Source organism: Mandrillus leucophaeus, unplaced genomic scaffold, assembly GCF_000951045.1.
Source record: "Mandrillus leucophaeus isolate KB7577 unplaced genomic scaffold, Mleu.le_1.0 Scaffold5, whole genome shotgun sequence".
NCBI lineage: Eukaryota > Metazoa > Chordata > Mammalia > Primates > Cercopithecidae > Mandrillus > Mandrillus leucophaeus.
In genome coordinates this window covers 3,411,203-3,432,718 of record NW_012105364.1, presented here as the reverse complement: position 1 = coordinate 3,432,718, position 21,516 = coordinate 3,411,203, and the positions used below count along the sequence as shown (strand labels likewise).

Below are 21,516 nucleotides of genomic sequence, written 5' to 3'. Positions count from 1 at the left end.
TCAGCTGGTCTAGCATGGTTTCAACTGGGACTGCCTGGCTCTGTTTTATATAGGCTAGCCAGAGCTTGTTTTCATGGCAGGTGCTGGGCTGCAAAGGGGATGAAGTAGACACGAGCAATCCATCAATTTTTTTCTTTCCCTGATAGCAAAAAGCAATCATGTAAGCAAGTCCAGAGTCAATTTGTGCAGGATACTATTAAAGGTCATAGATATAGGAAATTATAAATAACAACAACAATAATAAAACAATTTATCTCAGTTCCTTTTGCTTGGAAAATCTGGAGTAAAATTTGGAGTAAAAACTCCAAATTTCTCATCAAGATTTGCCACTCAATTTCTTTTCCAGCCTCATCTCCTGTGTGCCAGTTATAGTTGCTGGAATTATTCAGCTTTCTCACCTGTGTCCTTTGGCAATGTTGTTTTCCTTGTTTGGAATTAACAGAGGATCTCCCCCTAACTTTACCTAGTAAATACCCACTTACTCTTTGAAACTCAGTTCAGACTTCACTTTCTTTGTGAAGCCTTTCTTGACCTCGCCAAGAAGAATTAAAAGCTTCCTTTGATGTGCTCACTTAACCCCTTTTAATACTTGAATGGCTTACTATAATGATTGATTTATCTTCATGTTTCCCTATCTGAATTCCTTAAAAGCATGAATCACATTCTTTAAAATGTATGTATTTTAAGGATGTGCACATTCTTACTCTTTAGTAAGTAGGTGAGGTAAGTTAAATGAGAAATTAATACCAGAGAAAAAGGAACAATAAATACAAAATCCAGAGAGGTTAGGGGGTTTAAAGGTAATATTAAATGTTATTCTTCTAAAGCTGGGTATGGGTACATAACTTCATTCCGTTATTTTTTATACCATATACATATATTGTAAGTAATCTTTATAATGCAATAAGTAATTATTTTAAAACTCGTGCTGCTAAAATATAGAGATTATTTTGATGAGAACACTTTCTATTAGTTCAGGGTCAGTAGAGATAAGTAACGTGGTGATTCAGTACCAGAGCTGAGATTTATTATAGTTAATTAATAGACTCATAAAAACCTTTTGTTGATCTTTCTGTGAATTGAATGATAGTATGTATCTAGCATAAATGCTCATTCCTTTCAAAATTGAACAGTTAAGTAGTTCATATATCTAATTTTCCATACCAGTGAGTGCAAGTTGCTGTTTGATGAGATCCCAGAGTATGTATTTTAGAAGCATGATAAACAATTAAAAAGCAAAATTAATTTAATTCACTTTAATTAACTTAAATATGTACCTAATAACACATTTAGGAGATTGAAGGATAAGAGGATAGCTCAGCTCTCAAAGAGAATGATTACTTTAGGCCAGGCTGAGGTGGGATGATCACTTGGGCCTGGGAGGTTGAGGCTATAGTGAGCCATGATAGCACAACGGCACTCCAGCCTGGGCGACAGAACAAGGCCCTATCTCAAAAACTAAATAAGTAAAACATTTTTAAAAGAGAATAAATATTTTAAATGTTCACGTACGTATGCAAGTAAGCTTTTATAGGTTCAAAACGAATGTATTGTTTTTTAAAGTAGTCAGTGAAGGCCATTTTTATTAGCTTCAATCTAGTTCCTAGATTCTTTTTTTAAGATTAACTATAAAAATCCAATATTTTATAATGTGGCTATAAGCTATGATTATTAATGAAAACAAATTTACAGCAAGAGGTATCTTGGAAAAGGCTGGATTATATTTTTTTCATAAAGGGAGGATGGGAAAATGTTCCTTACTTTTGTTTATTGTTTAAATCATATCTCCATTTTCTTGAGTATTCACAGAATTGTAGCATTTGAAGGAATTAGACATGGCTCTTGTTGGATTTTACTTGTAATAGTGCTTCTCAAACTTCATGGTCTCAGGGGCCGTTTAGACCTTTAAACAAAAACCCATTGGTGTTCTTAGTGCTGAGTACTTTAAATATTTTTAATCAATTTTAAATAATAGTAATAAACCTATTACAGGTGGATATAAAACATTTTATTAAAAATAACTTTCAAAAAATGAGAAATGTGGCGTTGTTTTGCATTTTTATAAATCTCTTTAATGTCTAGCTAAGGCAGCTAGATTCTCATATCTTCTACATTTACTGTCTTACAACATGTTTTACCTGTGAAATACAGGAAGAGAGTTGGACCTCATATAGTTGTGTTTTTGAGAGAAAGTAGTATTTTAATAGCCTTTTCAAATAATTGCATATGTTCTTTTTTGATTCCATATCTCAAATTGACAAGTGTTTTTTTCTTAAAGATAGTTGCAATATAGACTCTGAAACCATACCAGCTAACTTTTTGCATTGTTATGTTAAAATCCGTTGATCTGTTTTGCTCTTTGGATCTTTTACCTATGAATGTATGTTTATCCATGTGTTGGTCACTTGAAAAATATTGGTTCCATGAGTTATGCACATCTTCCAAAGATTGGTTTTTGGGATACTGTATTACAAAATATGCCACATTTGTTAATATCACTATCAGTCTCATTAGAGTCTTTTAAGTATTGGGAAGATGTCAAGATCACAGTGGCAGATAGGTTTTCAATAATTCGAATTTTTGCTTTAAAACATGCGTTAGAATACCGGCAACAAATTTTGTTGATTTTTTTTCCTTCAAGATGGATACACTGCTTCCTTCATTTTTGAGAAAATGTCTGCCATAATGTCCAAATAACCATAGTTTGGTCATTATTTGTTCTTTCAAGTAAATATATAGTATGCCGTAGAAAAAGCAACTGCCATCAGTTCACAGCTCAGACAATTACAAAGGTGCTTTTCCTGAGACAACCATGCTAAGTCAAGTGGCTTTTTTTTTTTTTTTTTTAAGACGAAGTCTCACTCTGTTGCCAGGCTGGAGTACAGTGGTGCGATCTCAGCTCACTGCAACCTCCACCTCCCGGGTTCAAGCGATTCTCCTGCCTCAGCCTCCTGAGTAGTTGGGATTACAGGCGCCTGCCACAATGCCTGGCTAATTTTTGTATTTTTAGTAGAGACGGGGTTTCATCATGTTGGCCAGGATGGTCTCGGTCTCTTGACCTCATAATCCACCTGCCTCGGCCTCTGAAAGTGCTGGGATTACAGGCATGAGCCACCGCGCCTGGCCCTCAAGTGGCATTTTTGTATAGTTTTCTAAATCTCTTTAATGTTTGGCTCAATAAAAGACATCTGGATTCATATGCTTCTTTATTCAGTTGCTGTATCAGAAAGTCATGTAGCCTCCGGAAATGTTCACATACACTCATAAGAGAATAAGAGTGAAAAGACAAATTTTTTTTGTTAGTATTGTTGTAAAAATAACTTTGACCTTATAGACTCCCTTGAAGTACCTTGGAGACCCCAGACCACACTGAGAACTGCTGCTTTAATCTAATCCACAGTTCCTATTCAGATATAGACTATTATCCAATAATGCCCCAGTAATGTTCTTTATAGGCATCCCTTGTCACTCTGCAACCCCAGCCCAGAATTTAGACCATGATCATGTATTGCTTTTTGGTGTCATGCTTCTTTAGTCATCTTTAGTCTAGAATAGTTCTCTAAACTTCTTTGTCTTTCTTGACTTTGATGATTTTTAAAGAGTGCAAGGCAGTTATTTTTTAGAATATCCTTCAGCTGGGTTTGTATGTTTTCTTAGGATTGGATTTAGATGATATATTTTTAGCAAGAATAACCCATAGATCACATTAGCATCTCCTCAGTATATCATATCAGGAGACACATTACGTCCGTTTATCTGATACTAGCTTCAATCACTTGGTTAAGGGGATGCCCACCAGATTTGTCTAATTTATAATTAACAAGTAATTTATAGGGAGACATTTCAAGATTATGAAAATATGCTGTTACTCATCAAACTCTCACCCTTTTATCATCTATTAATGAAACTTAAAGCTTTTCCCAAAATGGTTATACCATTTTGTACTTTGCCTGCAATGTATGAGATTTCTGGTTACTCCCTATCTTCTTGGCTCATTGATTTGCTTTGGCACCATGGCCAAAAATCAATTGATCATGTAAGTATATGTCTCTTCTTGGACTCTATTCTGTTCTATTATATTTTGGTCTCTTCTTAACCAGTATGACACTCCTTTGATTACTGTAGCTTTATAGTAGTAACTTTATAGTAATTCATGAAGTTAGGTAATATATAAATTTTAGAATCATCAATTTCTGAAACTGTTGGGATTATGATGGGAATATGGTAAATTATATATTAATTTGGAGCAAATTGGTGGGTTTTATTTTGTTTGATCTTTTTTTTTTTTTTTTTTTGAGACAGAGTTTTGCTCTTGTTGCCTAGGCTGGAGTGCAATGATGCGATCTCAGCTCACTGCAACATCCTTCTCCCAGGTTCAAGTGATTCTCCTACCTCAGCCTCCTGAGTAGCTGGGATTACAGGCACCTGCCCAGCTAATTTTTGTATTTTTAGTAGAGGTGGGGTTTCACCATGTTGGCCAGGCTGGTCTCGAAATCCTGACCTCAGGTGATCCACCCACATCAGCTTCTCAAAATGCTGAGATTATAGGCATGAGCACCTGCACCCAGCTGCAAATTGGTGTTTTAATGATACTGAATCTTTCTACTCCATGAATATGGTTTAGTCTCCATTTATTTTAGTCTTCATTATCTCTCAGCACGCTTAAAAGTTTTCTATTTAAGAGGTCTGTAATATTTTAGTTAACTTGATATCAGTGTGTTTTGCTTTTTGTGCTATTATAATGGAATTTAAAATTTTTTATTTTCCATTTGTTGGCTGGTAATATAGAGGAATACAATTGGTTTGTTAATATTGCCTTCATATCATGTCACTTTGTTAAGTCTGCTTATTTCTAATAGCTTCTTTTTTATTTCTTAGAGTATTTTAAAGAAGCAGTCATTTTTCTTCTTTCTGTTCTCTTTTCCATCTTTATTTTATTTTATTTTATTTTATTTTTTGTTTGTTTGAGACAGTCTTTCTTTGTTGCTCATGCTGGAGTGCAGTGACATGATCATGGCTTGCTGCAGTCTCGACCTTCTGGGCTCAAGCAATCCTTCCACCTCAGTCTCCGCAGTAGCTGGGACCACAGGCGCGTGCCTCCATGCCCAGCTAATTTTTAAATTATGTATAGAGATAGGGTCTCTGTATGTTGAATGTACAGAGGAGTCTTGAACTCCTGAACTCAACGAATCCTCCCGCCTTGGCCTCCCAAAGTGCTGGGATTACAGGCATTAGCCACCAGGCCCAACCTTTATTTTATTTTTTAATGCCTTCCTTATTGCACTGACTTGAACTTCCAGAGCAATGTTAAATATAAGTAGTGAGAAAAGACATCCCTGTCTTGTTTCATAGCTAAGCAGGAGAATATTCAGTGTGTCATTAAGAAAATTAAATTTTACATTTTCTTACATCTGTTATCAGATTGAAAGTCTTTCTATTCCTATTTTGCTATGAGTTTTGATCATGAATAGATAAATTTTACCAAATGCTCCTTTACATATTTATTGATATAATTGTGTTTTTTCTTCTTTATTAATTTAATGTGGCAGATTATCCTGATTGATTTTCAGATGTAAAATCAACTTTACATTCCTGAGATAAAAACACCTTTTTGTTGTAAAATATTCTTTTCATATACTGCTCCTGCTGTTTGGTAATATTTCGTTAAAGATTGGTTTTGTCTTTGTTCATAAGGGGTCCTAGCCACCTGTAAATGATTTCTCCACCTCTTCCCCATTTCTTCCTCCTCCTTTCCCTTCTCTTCCTTCTCCTTTGTAGTATTGTTATTTGGTTTCAGTGTTATGTTGGCCTCATAAAATAAGCTAGGAATGGAAGAGAATGTGGATAAACAGTAGAGTTTTTCTTTTTCCCCGTTTTCTGAAAAATTTTGTCTAAAACTGATACCGTTTTTTCCTTAAGTGCTTGATACAATTTACCAGTGTAGTTATGTGGGCAATAATGAATTCAGTTTTTCAGTATGTGTAATTACTTCAGATTTTCCTCTTTCATCTCATGTCATCTTGGTAAGTTAGGTTTTTTAAGGAATTATGTCTGTTTTATCTACGTTGTCAGATTTTACCTATGTTTTTGATAGTATTCTCTCTTTTTTCATTTCTAGGAAGTCTGTAGTGTTAATCTTGCTTTCGTTTCTGGTACTAGCAATTTGTATTTTCCCTCTTTTGTAAAAAATTAGTTTGCCAGTGGTTTATAATTCTATCAGTCTTTCAAAGAACCAACTTTGTTAATTTTCTCTATTTTTTTCATGTTTTCTAGTCTATTGATTTATCTTTATTTCTTTTTTCTTGGCATATAATTTGATCATCATTTTAATATTATTTGTGCTTATTTAGTTGAAGCAAGAAGTTCTATTATTCTCTTATTAAAATTTCAAGTTTTACACTCTATGCATTATGGCATAGATATATGTTACTTCATCTTTGTTTTTGAGATGATTAATAGAGGAAATCCTTTCTTAAATAAAATTTTCACCTTATTTGCTGAAGATATTCTTTGACAAAAATATTTTAAAATAAGTTTAAAAATAATAGTATGAATATTAAAGTGTACATTTACATCAACTTCATTGTCAAAATACTGTTCTTCCTGCCTAATATTCCTTCATTTCACTTAATTAATACTGCTAGATTACTCTTCTTAGAATATTGCCTTTTTATGTTGTATCTTGCTTTAGAAACCACCAGTAGTTCTTTATTGCCTGCAAGATCATAAACTGTCTCCTCTGTCAGTCATTCATCAGGCTTCCTATGTCCACTTTATACATCAATTCTGTTATTTTTGCAGCAAGAACTCTTCATCTCAGTCATAACTGCATACACTGTTTTAACAAGTATGTTTTTGCCTTTGTTTCTCTTCTAGAAAAAATAATCTGAAATTGTGAAAGAGCCCAGTTTTTGGCTGTGGTACACAAGGGCGTAGATTTGCTATCTTACTTCCTAGTTTTGTGACGGTGGACTCTGTGAAATGGTGATAATATTTCCATACGGGGTTGTTATAAGGATTAAACGGAACACACACATACACAGTAATAGTGTAAACAGAACTTCGGAGTTGTTTAACAAACATTAGTTTCCTTTCCTTTCCCCCTTTCAACTAATTAAACCCTGTGCAGTTGAAGTTCTTTTTTCCCCCATGAATCCTTTTGATTATACTACAATATGTTTTATGTTTTATTGGGTCCTGTGATACAAGTAATACCAGCTAACTAATTTATTGATAAATACTATTCTTAATATTATTCCCTATTTATTTACTGTAGCTGTGCTGTTTATTCAATCAGGAAAATTGATTTTACAATGCAAAGGATGGATAAAGAAGTCATAGACTTGGATTCTTATTAGTTTCTGTCACTAGCATATTAAAGGTATCATCCTGGTCTTATATTTTCTTGCTAGGGTTGTATTTTCTTATCTTTAAAAGGAGAAAACTAAACTAGAGATTCTATTTCTTTTTTATTATACTCTAAGTTCTAGGGTACATGTGCACAATGTGCAGGTTTGATAGGTGAGTATACATGTGCCATGTTGGTTTGCTGTACCCATCAACTCATCTTTTACATTAGGTATTTCTCCTAATGCTATCCCTACTCCTGCTGCCCATCCCCCGACAGTCCCCGGTGTGTAATGTTCCCCACCCTGTGTCCAAGTGATTAAACTAGAGATTTTATTGATGTTTCTTCTAATTTTGAAATTCACTGATTCTAAATATTCTTGGAGTACCTCTTTTGTGCTAGAGTCTGATGAGAAATACAAAAATGTTCATAAAGACCAAACATGTCTTAAAGTAGATTGTCATGTAATAGGGAATTGAACTCTGTGCACAAATGACTAAAACACAGTGCAGTATATGGTAGAAACCATATAGATGTTATCAACAGAGTGCCATAAGCTGCAGTGTAGTTCATTTCATCTTTCATGGTAGATTTTAAGCATTTCTAAGGTAAGATTTGTGTCTCCTACTGCTTACTGCTTTTGCTTTTCTTTAGAGAGTTAAGCCTAGTGTTGGACTCATATTGGTTGACTTGATGTGAGTCTCTGAGAAACCTTTTAATGAAAGGTAATAAAAAGGGCATTTAATTTGTCTTTTATTTGTTCTTTGATTGTTTTTTCTCTTTCATTTGTTTATTTGTTTATTCATTTTCTCTCTCTCTACAGAATGGTCCTAGTGCCAGATCGTGTCATAAAATGTGCATTGACATTCAACGGAGGCAAATCTACACATTGGGGCGTTATTTGGATTCCTCTGTGAGGAATAGCAAATCTCTGAAAAGTGACTTCTATCGTTACGACATTGATACAAACACATGGATGTTACTAAGTGAGGATACTGCTGCTGATGGAGGGCCGAAATTGGTGTTTGATCATCAGGTTTGATGCACAGTTAAATATATGATGGAATTAATCAGTGCTTAGTGATTCTTGCAATTAGAGTTTATGTTAGATGTTATGCTGAGTTGTCTAGTAGTGCTTCCATGACAAATACCTATGACAGATAATAATAATTGTTGTTTCAGTAGGTATAAAGTTATTCTTTAAATTTTTTTCTCTTGTTTGTTGCAGGGCAAAATACAAAAATCTCAGGACATAGATTGTTGATTTATAGAAACTTTAGAGAGCAGATGGAGTAATATTAGGAAAAACACATTTAGTTTTATAATGCATATGCATAAATCATAACAATAACAACTTACCCTTTTAATTATATTTCTTATTCTACATTCCTGTAAGAAATGGAAAATCACTTTATAATGAACTAGATGAAATCTAGAGCTTTTCTTCCAGTTAGAGTGAAATATATTTTGTTTTGTTTATAGTCACAAAATTTTATAAACCTGGAGAGGAATTTGACATACTAAATTAAACTCAGCACCAGTAGAAATTATACAATAATGTTGTTGACTAGAAGACTGAACATAGCCTCATTGTAAGCCATTTTAATATTAATATACATGTAGCTCTCATTAGCCCCATCATTGTCATTATCATTGTTACCTGTCTTTGAATACTTATTCCATACAAAGTCAATGTAGGTCAAAAAAGACAGTAACCATTTTGAATTCTATAAGCAAGTTTTTACCTGGCTCAACCCACATCCCAAGTTTTTTTTTTTTTTTTTTTTTTTGATGTATTGAGGAGAAAAAGACTTTAAAAATCTATAACTCTGTGTTGATGAACATAAATTATCTAGTATTCGGGAAATGGGAGGTGGTACTAGAATTATGACAAAACCTAGGTGAGACCTAAAATCTTATCTAGGAGTCAGAACCCAGGGTCTTTGTTTATTGTGTCTTTATAGATTTTTGTTAATTCTTTGCTTTTAAACTATCCTATTGCCATATTTCTATTAACATATAATTGTTATAGGAGAGTGGTAAGGAGAGGAAGAGTGAGTTATGCCTATCAAGTTAAGTGGTAGGTAGAAAATCAAAACCAGTATTCTTAGAAATACTCCCCAGCTTAAATTTGGAACTTCTGTTGGCTCTATTTAACTGAGCTCCACAAAGCTATGCACATCCCTGCTGACACCCTCAATGTTCTTCATGTGGAAAATAAGCATGCCAAGAAAAGTTAGGCTGGTTCTGATTTTTTAGAAATATCAGCAGATAATATTGTTAGGGAACAATTTCTTCTCTTGTTCCCAAATGGTTATGTATTTCTTTTACAAAAGATGCTGATGTCCTTTTTTTTTTTTTTTTTTTTAACAGATTGAAAAAAAGAATAGCTTAGGAGTAGCACGTAGAGAGTTCTTGGGTGTGGCCTTTGTTTCTCTTGATTTTATAAAATAGGATGTTTCTTGGAAGCTGGGTGCTATTAAATAATGCATGGTTTTCAACTGATTAGGTGGTACAGCAGAACACTGGGGGTGAAGAAATAAGGATTTCAGTACTCATTCAGCCAACAACTAGCCCTGTAATAGTGAGCAAGTAATCTGTATGCTCCTGCATTTTGCTATTCTATTTCATACAAATAAAGCTATAAGTTAGAACTTATACTTGTAGTGTTTATGACACTCCAAAAATAGCTTGTGGTGTTCATGACAATTTAGGATTTAACACTTAATGTTCAAATTTGATAAAAATATGAGAAAGCTATACGATACAAACATGCCTAAAAGCTGTTTGCCATTTTTAATTTTAACATATTTAAAAAATAAAATTTAAAGACTTCTGGATTTCTTGAGAACATAGTGGCAGTTTAGTTCTCAAGCTTTCCTTGATATTGCTTTGTGTGGTTTTCCAGGAATAATGGTAATCAAGCAAAAAGATTTAAACACACACACACTCTCTCTCTCAGCAAAATCAAGAGCCAGAGTAAACCTACAACTCCCAGTGCCTTGTAAGTTTATCCAAAAACAACTGAAATATTCAGAACTTTTGTTGAAGTCCACAACAGTATAATAGGGAGGCCTGGGAAAGCAGAGGGAGCCTAGCAGTTGTATATCATAGTGAGAAGTGTCAGGGACAGGGCACAGATTGCACCCAGGGCAGCCACTGGAAGAATCAGTGAATTAACATGTGTAAGGTACCCAGAAAGATCCAGAGGTGATATATGTCAGAAAGCACTGTTTTGTAAAAGTGAAGGAAACATAGTGGGAATGATGGCTCCTTTTGCAATGGCCAGTAAGAAATTTGGGGAGCTCAAAGCTTGAGATCAACCCTGTAAGCCAGATGAGATTCATAAAATTAGAGAAGATATGGCTTCACCAGAAGTGCCATATTTTGAAGGAATCATTCAATAGCAACAGAGGAAGGAGTTCTTGAGCAAGAATATACACCTTCCACAGAAATCCTCTGTAAAGTCATCTGGTCCAGGAAAATTCAACTCAATTATATATGAAAAACTAAAAAGCAATAAATAAAGCTTTAGAGAGACATTCTAAAGAAAAACAATAAAAAGAAAAATAACAGTAAATGAAAGTTATATCCCGGTATATTGCCCCTTTCAGAAATGAAGACTTATCTACAAAGAGTGTAAAGAAGGATAGGTAATGATCATACAGCATAGGAATAAGATAAAACAAAGAGGTAAAAATGATTAACCGGGGAAGGTAGACAGAGGAGAGCCAACATATATGTAATTGGAGACTTTAAAGAAGAAAACCAAAACCATGGAAAAAACAAATATTTATCAATTGAATTCAAGAACATTTTCCTGAAGAAAGATTTTACTCCACGTATCAAATGGGCATACTATATTCAGAAAAAGTTGACCCAAATACTTAACTCTAAGACATATATTAATAACATTGACTATAAAAGATAAGAGATCATTTTATAGCAAGTAGACAAAATGATCAAGTCACCTATAAGAGAACTAAAATGAGACCGGTATCAGATTTCTCTACATCTCCTTTCAGTGCCAGGAGATAATAGAGCAACATCTAGAAGACATTCAAGAAAAGACAGTGTGAGCCAAGAATTTTATATCTAGCCAAACTGTCCTTCAAGTGTAATCACTTTTTGTGGAAATTACTAGAAAATGGAAAGTGAGCTAGCCAAGAAGTAGCAGGAAAAACTTCAGTTGAAGAATTGAAGATCTCAGCTCATTGATATTCTCACTGGGTCATGAGGCATTTTTGGAGGTTTGTAGAAGGGAAAGTGGTAGGTTGGGTAACACTGGATACCTAGAAGGCTTTATAGCAGTATCTTCAAATTTTGTGAGGAGACGATTATTTTGAACCCAGCCAAACCCTTACCAATCTTGTATTCCTGTGATAGGGTAAAATAAAGTCATTTTCAGATTCAAAAAATAATTTTTCCCAGGAAAATAAGTGGTTATCCACTATTTGTTTGATTTTAAAAATTAAATGTCTAACCCCTGACATAATAAATGAATAGTCTTTAAACTTTTGACTTTAAAGAATTTTTTAAGTCTTTGATGGAAAAGACATTATCATACAGAGTTTAATAAGTTACTAGCTTTTCAGAAATTTTTTTGGAGAGTAAAAATGACAAATCAAAAGAGTGGAAATCAAGTATTAAAAGGTTTCTTGGTTTAGACTGGTGTCCTAGGAAGAACTACCAAGATAAGGATGTTTATACTTCAGCCCTGCAAACAAATGAGAGTAAGCCACGTCAAAATTAAGCTTGAATATCCTCAAAAAGAAAGAAACTCTCTTTGTAGCATACGAAGTAGAAAGGTAGGGGGTTGGTAACAAAGATTGGCCATTAGTATGAATCTGTGAGTTAATAAAAAATGGAAATAAACTCATTTAATGTGAGTCCCTAAAGATTTTCAGCATAGTTCCCAGATATTTGGAGTGATTGAGTCTGAAGTACTTCAGCAAGGGAAATGTGACCCAGCTCCAATGGAGCCCTCAACGGAGGCAGTAGTTGGATGGGGCCAAACTGAGTTGTCTTCAGCAATGTGCTGATTTTAACTATATGATCATTTAAAAAATAGGAATACTTTCTGTGGTAGGCCAGACATCTTTGTTTTTCAACCATATTTACCAAGATTTCACCCTTAGGGAATAGATTTTCATCTTAATTTATAGAAGTCTTTGAGAAACCTAGGAAATGGCTAATGAGGTAGATCTTTTTAGTGGTAGATAAAAATTAGGAGATGTTAGAATCTTTTCTTTTTAATAATAATAACCTCAATTTTTTAATACCTTTAAAATTATGAAAATAGCCAGGCATGGTAGCTCATGCCTGTAATCCCAGAACTTTGGGAGGCCGAGGCGGGCGGATCACCTGAGGTTGGGAGTTCAAGACCAGCCTGACCAAATGGAGTAACACTGTCTCTACTAAAAATACAGTATTATCCTGGCATGGTGGCATATGCGGGTAATCCCAGCTACCCAGGAGGCTGAGGCAGGAGAATTGCTTGAACCTGGGAGGCAGAGGTTGCGGTGAGCCGAGCTCATACTGTTGCACTCTAGCCTGGGCAACAAGAGTAAAACTCTGTCTCGGGGAGGAAAAATAAATAAATAAATAAATATATATATACACACACACACACACACACATACATATATATGAAAATAGCCTTTTATTTAAAAAAAATACAAAAATACATAAGTAGCAGACGTAATTTGGTAGGAGAATTGAATATCAAATGTTTAGTTTTTTTTTTTTTTTTTAGCAAAACATAGATGTTTTGTGTACACAATTTATTCTTTATATAAACGCCACTTACGTTTAACAGCTAATTCCCAACTTGGATTTATGTATTATTTGAAACAGAATTTGATTCTTATTGTCTCATGACAAATGGCTGTTTTCTCATACATTTTTATGAAAAGCTACAATCTTGAGTTGGAAGAATGGAAGAATAAAGCTTGACTTTTAAACATGAAGTGTATAGCTTAATTCAAAGAAAATTAATAGTGCTATGTTAAAAGCAGATAGAGTTCTTTACACTGTAGAAGTCAGTCTGGAGACTTGATTGTTGTAAATGTCTTTTTGTTTGTTCTACTGTTTTGTAACATAATTTGAAGGGTTTTATAAAAATAAATGCAGAGAGATGAATTTAGCTGTACCACTCTTATTTGCATATCTGATCGCTTAATAAATGGTAGTAATATTAATAGGATGCTTGCCTAGAATGAAAGGGAATTTTAATAAGGAGAGTATGATCACTATTCACCCGAAATATGATAAGTATTCACTCTTACGTATAAATCAACACCTCATGTATCATTGGTTGATTTTGGTAAAAATTATGCAGTTTCAAGAAAGCAGAAAGCTCTTTATCACAACATGTTTTACTCTCACTGGGAAAAATGGCAACTTGAAAAAGTATTTAGAAACTTGCATATGATAATCGGGTGGTATTTAGTGTCATTAGGGACAAAGTTTAGTTTTTTTTGAGAATGTAAAACTGTACATGTTGGTTTTGTTTTAACACATATGACAGGAACAAACTAAAACTATTCAATCTGTTGCCTTGTTCTGATAGATGTGTATGGACTCAGAAAAACATATGATCTACACTTTTGGTGGTAGAATTTTGACTTGTAATGGCAGCGTAGATGACAGCAGAGCCAGTGAACCACAATTCAGTGGCTTATTTGCTTTCAACTGTCAATGTCAAACCTGGAAACTTCTTCGAGAGGACTCCTGTAATGCTGGGCCTGAGGACATCCAGTCTCGAATAGGACACTGCATGCTATTCCACTCAGTAAGAATATTCCGTACATTGCGTAAATGTTATTTTATCATGTATACCTAGATAGGAAAAGAAGTGGTGAAATCTAATTCTCCAGGAAGTGATAAAAACTTTTCCTTAGGAATAAATGATTAGTGTAGCAATGACAGAGAAAGACAAAACTTCTTTAACAGTGAACTGTTGGCTAATTGTGAGACTCTTCCCATCAGCCTGGTAATTCCTAAGTAGTTATTACCTGACTACTAATCTAGGCAATCTTACGACTAATTTCACTGCTTAAATCGATTTTGTAGCTTTGTTCCTTTCTTAGGTCTTTCCACTTACTCATTTCTCTTAGTAATTAGAAGGACAATTTCTTTCTCTCTTTTTTTCCCTTCTGCTATTCTCCATTAAGTACAAAGAATTTAAGATTTGATTTTATAGAATTAGAATTTACATGTATCAGCAATGGTCAGGCACAGTGGATTACTTGAGGCCAGAAGTTTGAGACCAGCCTGGCCAACATGGCGAAACCTCATCTCTAGTAAAAATACAAAAATTAGCCTGGCATGGTGACCTGTGCCTGTAGTCCCAGCTACTTGGGAGGCTGAGGTGGGAGAATGGCTTGAACCCAGAAGGCAAAAGCTGCAACAGTGAGCCAAGATCATGCCATTGCACTCTAGCCTGGGTGACAGAGCAAGATTCTGTCTCAATAATAATAATAAATGTATCAGCAAAACCAACATACAGAGGTTTTTTTAACCTTTTCAGATGTTTTAATGAAATCTTGGTCTTCTTTCTGTGAACATAGCTTTAAAACAATATCATGGAATATTTTAAACATGTTCTTTAACATGTATTTTAAACATGTTTTTCTCTGTACAAAATGGAGAGGATAATATAATTAATAATACATTTTTGTGTGCTCATTTGTTAGTTTCAGCAGTCATGAATAATCTGCTCGTTTTTCATACAGCTATTCCACTTTAATTTCATTCATTTTCTTGATGTTTCTTTTTTAAGTTTATTCTTAAATTTTACTGTGCTGGAGTATTTTTAAAATTTTTATTATTCCTTTCTTGTTACAGCACCTGCTGTAGTGTTTTAAAGCAGATCCCAGATACTGTATCATCATACTTGTAAATACTACTGTAGTGTATAATTGTAACAGATAAGGGCTTTTTAAAAACATAATTACAGTTGGGTGTGTTGGTACACACCTGTGGTCCCAGCTACCCAGGAGGCTGAGGATTGCTGGAGCCCAGTTCTGGGCCACATTGCACTGTGCTTGATCAGTTGTTCATACTAAGTTTGGCATCAGTATGGTTACCTCCCAGACTGAAGGACCACCAGGTTGCTTAAGTAGAGGTTAATTGGCTAGGTCAGAAACAGAACAGGTCAAAACTCCCATGCTGATCAATAGTGCGATCGCTCCTGTGATAGCCACTGTGCTGCAGCCTGGGCAATATAGCAAGACTCTCTCTTAAAAAAAAAAAAAGAAAGAAAACATAATTGTAGTATCATTATCAACCAAAATAAAAGCAATTCTTTATTATCATTTAATATTCTATCTGTGTTCTTTTTTTCTAATATACTGAAAAATATCTTTACTTGGTTGGTTTGTTTAAGTCAAGATTCAAAAAAGGTATTTTGCATTTGGTTGTTATGTCTCATACATTTTTTAAAAAATTGTAATAGTACTCTTTCCTCCTATTCCCTATTCTCCCACACACACACAACCCACTAAGTGAGACATTTGTGCTCTAGAATCTCCCATATTTCCAGTTTTGATTTTGATTTTATCTTCGTAGTGTAATTTAATGTGTTCCTCTTTCATATTTCCTATAAACTGGTCATTGCACTCGGAGGCTTGATTTTAGATTCACTGTCTTTTTTGGGGGCCGGGGAGAATGTGCAAGAATACTTCATAGACACTCTGATTGCAAAATATAAAGAAGCATTTAATAACTGGTTGTCATGCTTTCGATGATGTTAATAGGTTGGGTGTTATTAGCCTGACTGATCAATTATAAAGTTTTCTTTCAAACTTGTGCCTAATGGTTTTTGTAGCCTTTCGTTGCCTAAATTTCGTTAGGATGTGTAAGATGGTGATTTTTCTAATGATGTCATTTCCTCTGCATTTATTAAGTGTGTGATTCTCCTATTATGGAGGGAGAAAAAAAAACTTCCTCTCATTAACCTTTTGGTTACCCTGAAATGTAAAGCATACTGAATAGGCAGTATAAATGTTTGATTGTTTTCCTTTATTGTTTTTCATATTAATGAGTTAACTTTGAGGCTCCAAAGCTAACCAATGATAAGTGTACAGAAATTTTATTATTAAGTATTTTACATGTTTGATGTATTTCTATCCAGTGCTGTCATTCTTCTTCTTTTATTTTGAGACAGAGTTTTGTTTTCGTTGCCCAGGCTGGAGTGCAATGGTGCAGTCTTGGCTCACTGCAACCTCTGCCTCCTAATTTCAAGTGATTCTTTTGCCTCAGCCTCCCAAGTAGCTGGGATTACAGGCATGCACCACCACGCCCAGCTAATTTTTTGTATTTAGTAGAGACAGAGTTTCACCATGTTGGCCAGGCTGGTCTCGAACTCCTGACCTCAGGTGATCCACCTGCCTCTGCCTCCTAAAGTGCTGGGATTACAGGCCTGAGCCACTGCACCCGGCCACTTTCTTGATGCTCAAATATTTCTCTTTGGCTAGTAGGAGCACCCCCACACCACCACCACCACATATTTATGTATCTTTTTTTGTAAGAGAAAAATTAAATCGTGAGTTCATACTGATTTGTCTAATTCAAATAAAATATTTTTTATCTTAATGTCTTCTATTTTGTAACTTATAGCTTTTCTTTTTTTTAGAGATAGGGTCTTGCCCTGCCACCCTGGCTGGAGTGCAGATCATAGCTCACTACAGCCTTGAGTGTCAGGGCTCAAATGATCCTCTCACCTTAGCCTCCCAAGCAGCTAAAACTATAGGTGTGTACCACCACACCTGGGTTTGTTGTAGTAGTAGTAGTAGTAGTAGTAGTAGTAGTAGTAGTAGTAGTAGTAGAAGTAGAAGAAGTAGGAGAAGTAGAAGTAGTAGAAGAAGTAGAAGAAGTAGAAGTAGAAGAAGTAGAAGAAGTAGAGACAGGGCCTGGCTATGTTACCCAGGCTGGTCTCAAGCAATTGTCCCACCTTGGCCTGCCCAAATGCTAGGACTACAGGTGTGAGCCACCATGCCTGGCCTATTTTTGTGTCTTTTAAGGTTAAAATACTGCTTCATAACATTACTTGCTTTGTCTGTCTATAATAGCTTTCACAGTAAAAAAGCTAACAACAGAATCACTGAGTGCTGTTTAATGTTGGTTTCTGGTTATTTTTCTGTTTAGGATTTAGACTTCTAGGGATGGGTAGTCAAAATGTATGTATTAAAATCACTAGAAATACTACTTCTCTGTGTGAGTATATCTTTGTATACAGATAGGTTTATTTGTTGTTGGATTTTTTTTGCCCAAATTTTAGATTTTTTTTTTTTTAGTTAATTTTGTCTTCTAATTAAATAAAAGCATATACATGGTTCTAAAGTCAAAACCATATGTCAGGGTATTTTTGGAGAGGTCTTCCTGCTCTGTTCCTGCCACTATAGGTAACTGTCTTTATTAGGTTTTGGTTTATCCTTCCTTTGTTTTTGAAAAAAAGAAAAAATCTCTACTCTCGCTCGCGTGCTGTCTCTCTCACTTTTCCCCTCTCTCGCTTTCTCTTTCCCTCTCTCCCTCTCTTTTTGTCTCATACACAGATGTTCCTCCTTCTCCATTCCTACACAAAGGAAGAAGGAACCTGAATATATCATTCTGCACCTTGCTTTTCTTCTTTAACAGGATGTCCTAGAGATCACCTTTTAGCAATATGTAGAGAGCTTCCTCTTTCCCTTTTATTCCCGCTCCATTGGGATCTATTGTAAAATTACTTTTGTAGAGGTTTAAGTTTTTAAAGGCTCATTCTGAGTTCTTCATGGAAGTGACAAGTTTCTCCTTTCTTCTTTTTTTTCTTCTTTTTCAGAAAAATCGTTGCTTATATGTATTTGGTGGCCAGCGATCAAAGACCTATTTGAATGATTTCTTTAGTTATGATGTGGACTCTGATCATGTAGACATAATATCAGATGGCACCAAGAAAGACTCTGGGATGGGTAAGGGCATTGAGTGATTTCTTCTCTCATGTCTTAATTACTTTAGGTAGAAAACTACAATTCATTCTCTTTTCTTTCTAATCATTTTTCACCCTTTCTTTATTTCCTTAATTGAGTAATTCTGAGTAAGAGAAAGAAAATTCTACCAGCTTATTCAGTTCTGTTTTTAAATATGTATAAAGTTTTTAAGCTATTGATTCTTGCAACCCGCCCCCCAACCCTCAACAAGCACACACACAAACAATTCATTTAGAAATTCACATACTTTCTGCTCGAAGGAAATCCTTCGATTGGGGGGCGGGTTGCAAGAATCAATAGCTTAAAAACTTTTTATTCTATGTTTTTATTCTATGTTTGCTAATTTTTTTCGTCTTCTGTTTTCACTGTAGTGATCTTTATATTAGGCACTAGCATAGTAGGGTGTGTGTCTTAAGCGGGGAACTTCATGGGATTGGTAACACCTTGTAAATTTAAAAACTCAGCATCCAAGAGGTTATTAGTAATGGAATGGCTGGTTTGCTTAGATTATGCATATTGCCCTGGCATAATTATTAATAGTGCTCCATTCATTTTCAAAAGTGTCCTGTTTTGATCATTTACAGCTACCCTGCATAGTAGTTGCTTTGCCTGTGATTATTGTACATAAAAGAGTGACTTTGATTAAGGTGCAACGGTTTAAAATGCTAATTTGAACAATAGGGTGAGAAATTTGATCAGCTTTTCTTTTTAACTGTTGCTTATAAATTGGTGTTTTTTATTAATGACTCATTTGCAAAATGTGGATAAAAGCACCTGTTTCACAGACATTGTTCATTGTCTTCTGTAGGCCCAATATTATTTTAGGCACTTGGGATTCATCTATGGACCTGGAGGATCCTTTCCCTCAGAGGACTCACATTCTAGTGGAGAGAGACCTGCAGTTGTGTTCTAAGTACTGTGAAGAAAATACACTGGATGCTTTGATAATGAGTAACAGGGGAGGTTTCATTTAGACAGAGTAGATTGGGAAACCACCTCTGAGGAGGTAATCTTTAAGATTTAAGATGAAAAGTAGAGAATTAGGAAGAACCATGTGAAGAACCGAGAGAAGAACAAGTACAGAGTTCCCAAAGCAGTAAGGAACCTGGGGTGTTCGGAAATAGTGGAACTGGTATGAATTGAGGATGGGGAAAGTTGGTATGAAACTAGGTTAGAGCTACAGAGATAAGAGTCGCAGTATTTAGTGCCTTGTTACAAATGCAAGGAGTTTGGATTTTTTTTTTCCGAATAAAATAGGAGATAATTCAAAGGTTTAATATCAGTGTCTTGATCTGATTTAAGTTTTGAAAATACCACTTCTTTGTCTAGGTGTACATTTTCCAAGTGGTTAATTTTGACAATATTCCTGTGAGTTACATTAGTTCAAAGGCTTGTTGACTGAGGATTTTTATGGCAGGGGTTGAGCATCTGGTTAGAATTACTTCGAAAAATTTCCCACCTAAAACTGTTGCAGTTATACTTGGAATTGAGGAACCTCAGTGGCTCTGTTAGCATATTAGAGTGAAATGGAAATTATTCTCTTTTTTTCTGTCCCCACCCCGCATCTCTGCCTCTCTCACTTTCTTTCTTTTCCCTCCTTTCCATTCGTTTTCCCATGTCCCTCTTACTTCTCCCCCAACTTTCTCTCTCCTCGAGGATTCTAATATGCAGCTGGGATTGCGAACCACTGTTCTGGCTCTCCAGAGTCTATTTCAGTCCTTAGTTAATCTTAGGCAAGTTACCTAATGTCTCAGCTTTTGCTTCCACATTTGTAAATGGCCCAAATTAGATTTTAAGGAAAATACTGTCTCCGTTCATGGCTACTCTAGGAGTAGAGATGGGTTAACCCTCAAGTTTTGGTTGGTGTTACTGTTGGGTGCCTTAATTTTCACAAAAAGATGTTAATGCTACCCTTCAGGTTCACTAATCTAGCCAGTTAACATCAAATCATGCCAATTTTGCCTCATCTCTCTATTCCCATTGCTGCTTCACTATGAACTAGTTTGGGCTAACATCACCTATTTGGCCTCTGTCTCTAGACTTCCTCTCCCTGTGTACCCTCCCTGCAACCCATTCTCCACACTGCAAGCAGAATACAGCTATTCTGTGTTACCAGTAAAGAATAGAACCATATGCCTTAACATTTATACAGCAGATATTTTTTGGTCACCTACTGTGTGCCAGACAATAAGCTACGCACTAGGAGTACAACTGTGAATGAGGGCCCTATCTTCATGGAGTTACGGTTGTACATGGAGAGGAAAAATAAAGTGACAACCTTACCTTTAGATTAGTGCTAATGAAGAAAAGAACATATTTTTAAAAATATAAAGCTGATGCGTGTTCTTCCTCACTTTAAATCTTGTTTCTCCCTGCCCTCAGGATTAAGTCTAAACTTAACGTAATTCACAGACTCTTTTATGATGTGCCCCAGTTCAGTTCTGCAGTCCTGTACTTCGTATCTGTACACTTCTTGCCACCAACTCTCTGTTTCACGACCACCGAATATTAAATCTTTATAGATAGTGTATTTTACTTGCCTTTGTTACTTGCCCATGCTATTCCTCCTACCTGAATCACTTTCCTCTCACCTCCAAAATCTAGCTAACTTGTACTGCTTACCTCTCAGATCTTAGCTTGTAGATCGTTGTCTCCCAAAATTCTCTAATGCCTTAAGCCCAGGTTAGAAATTTAAAAACATGTGGCTCTAGCCATCCTTGTTAACACAATTCTAGGTATTCATCTGGCTGTATAAAATCTTGACTGTGCTTTTCAAAACCTGTACAAACATCAGCTGAAATAGACAAGACTTTGTTCACGATTTCTTAAAGAGCATTCAGTGGTTTCAGTACTCTAGATCTCCTAAAAGTGTTTTACTGAACTAAGTTAGACTGTTCAAAAAACCTCACATCAGAACCATGGTTTATTATATTGCCCTCCCATAGAATTACTTTTACCTCACTTTTAAAAAGTACATTTTTTTCTCTCTTACTAGATTATTGTAAGCCGTGAAAAGTACTTTTAAGAAGGTGGAATACTATTTAAATTCCCACATTTTAAAATATTCTTAGAAAACACCAATTTTATCCATTATGTAGATGCTCTGTAGCTTATTAATCATTCTGTTGTTTGTTAACTGTTCTAAAGATTTTTTTACTCCAGTTAATTACTGTAATTTGAGATGGACTTAACATATAATTA

At 35.1% G+C, this 21,516-nt stretch overlaps 1 protein-coding gene across 1 annotated transcript in view; it reads left to right on the top strand.

The window, feature by feature from the left end:
- Positions 1-21,516, top strand: part of MKLN1 (muskelin 1, intracellular mediator containing kelch motifs) — a 161,572-nt gene that overhangs the window by 99,934 nt on the left and 40,122 nt on the right. Inside the window, exons 10-12 of the mRNA XM_011995840.1 lie at positions 8,172-8,384; positions 13,920-14,141; positions 18,168-18,297. Coding sequence (XP_011851230.1) covers positions 8,172-8,384; positions 13,920-14,141; positions 18,168-18,297 — 565 coding nt within the window. The remainder of the gene's footprint in view (positions 1-8,171; positions 8,385-13,919; positions 14,142-18,167; positions 18,298-21,516) is intronic.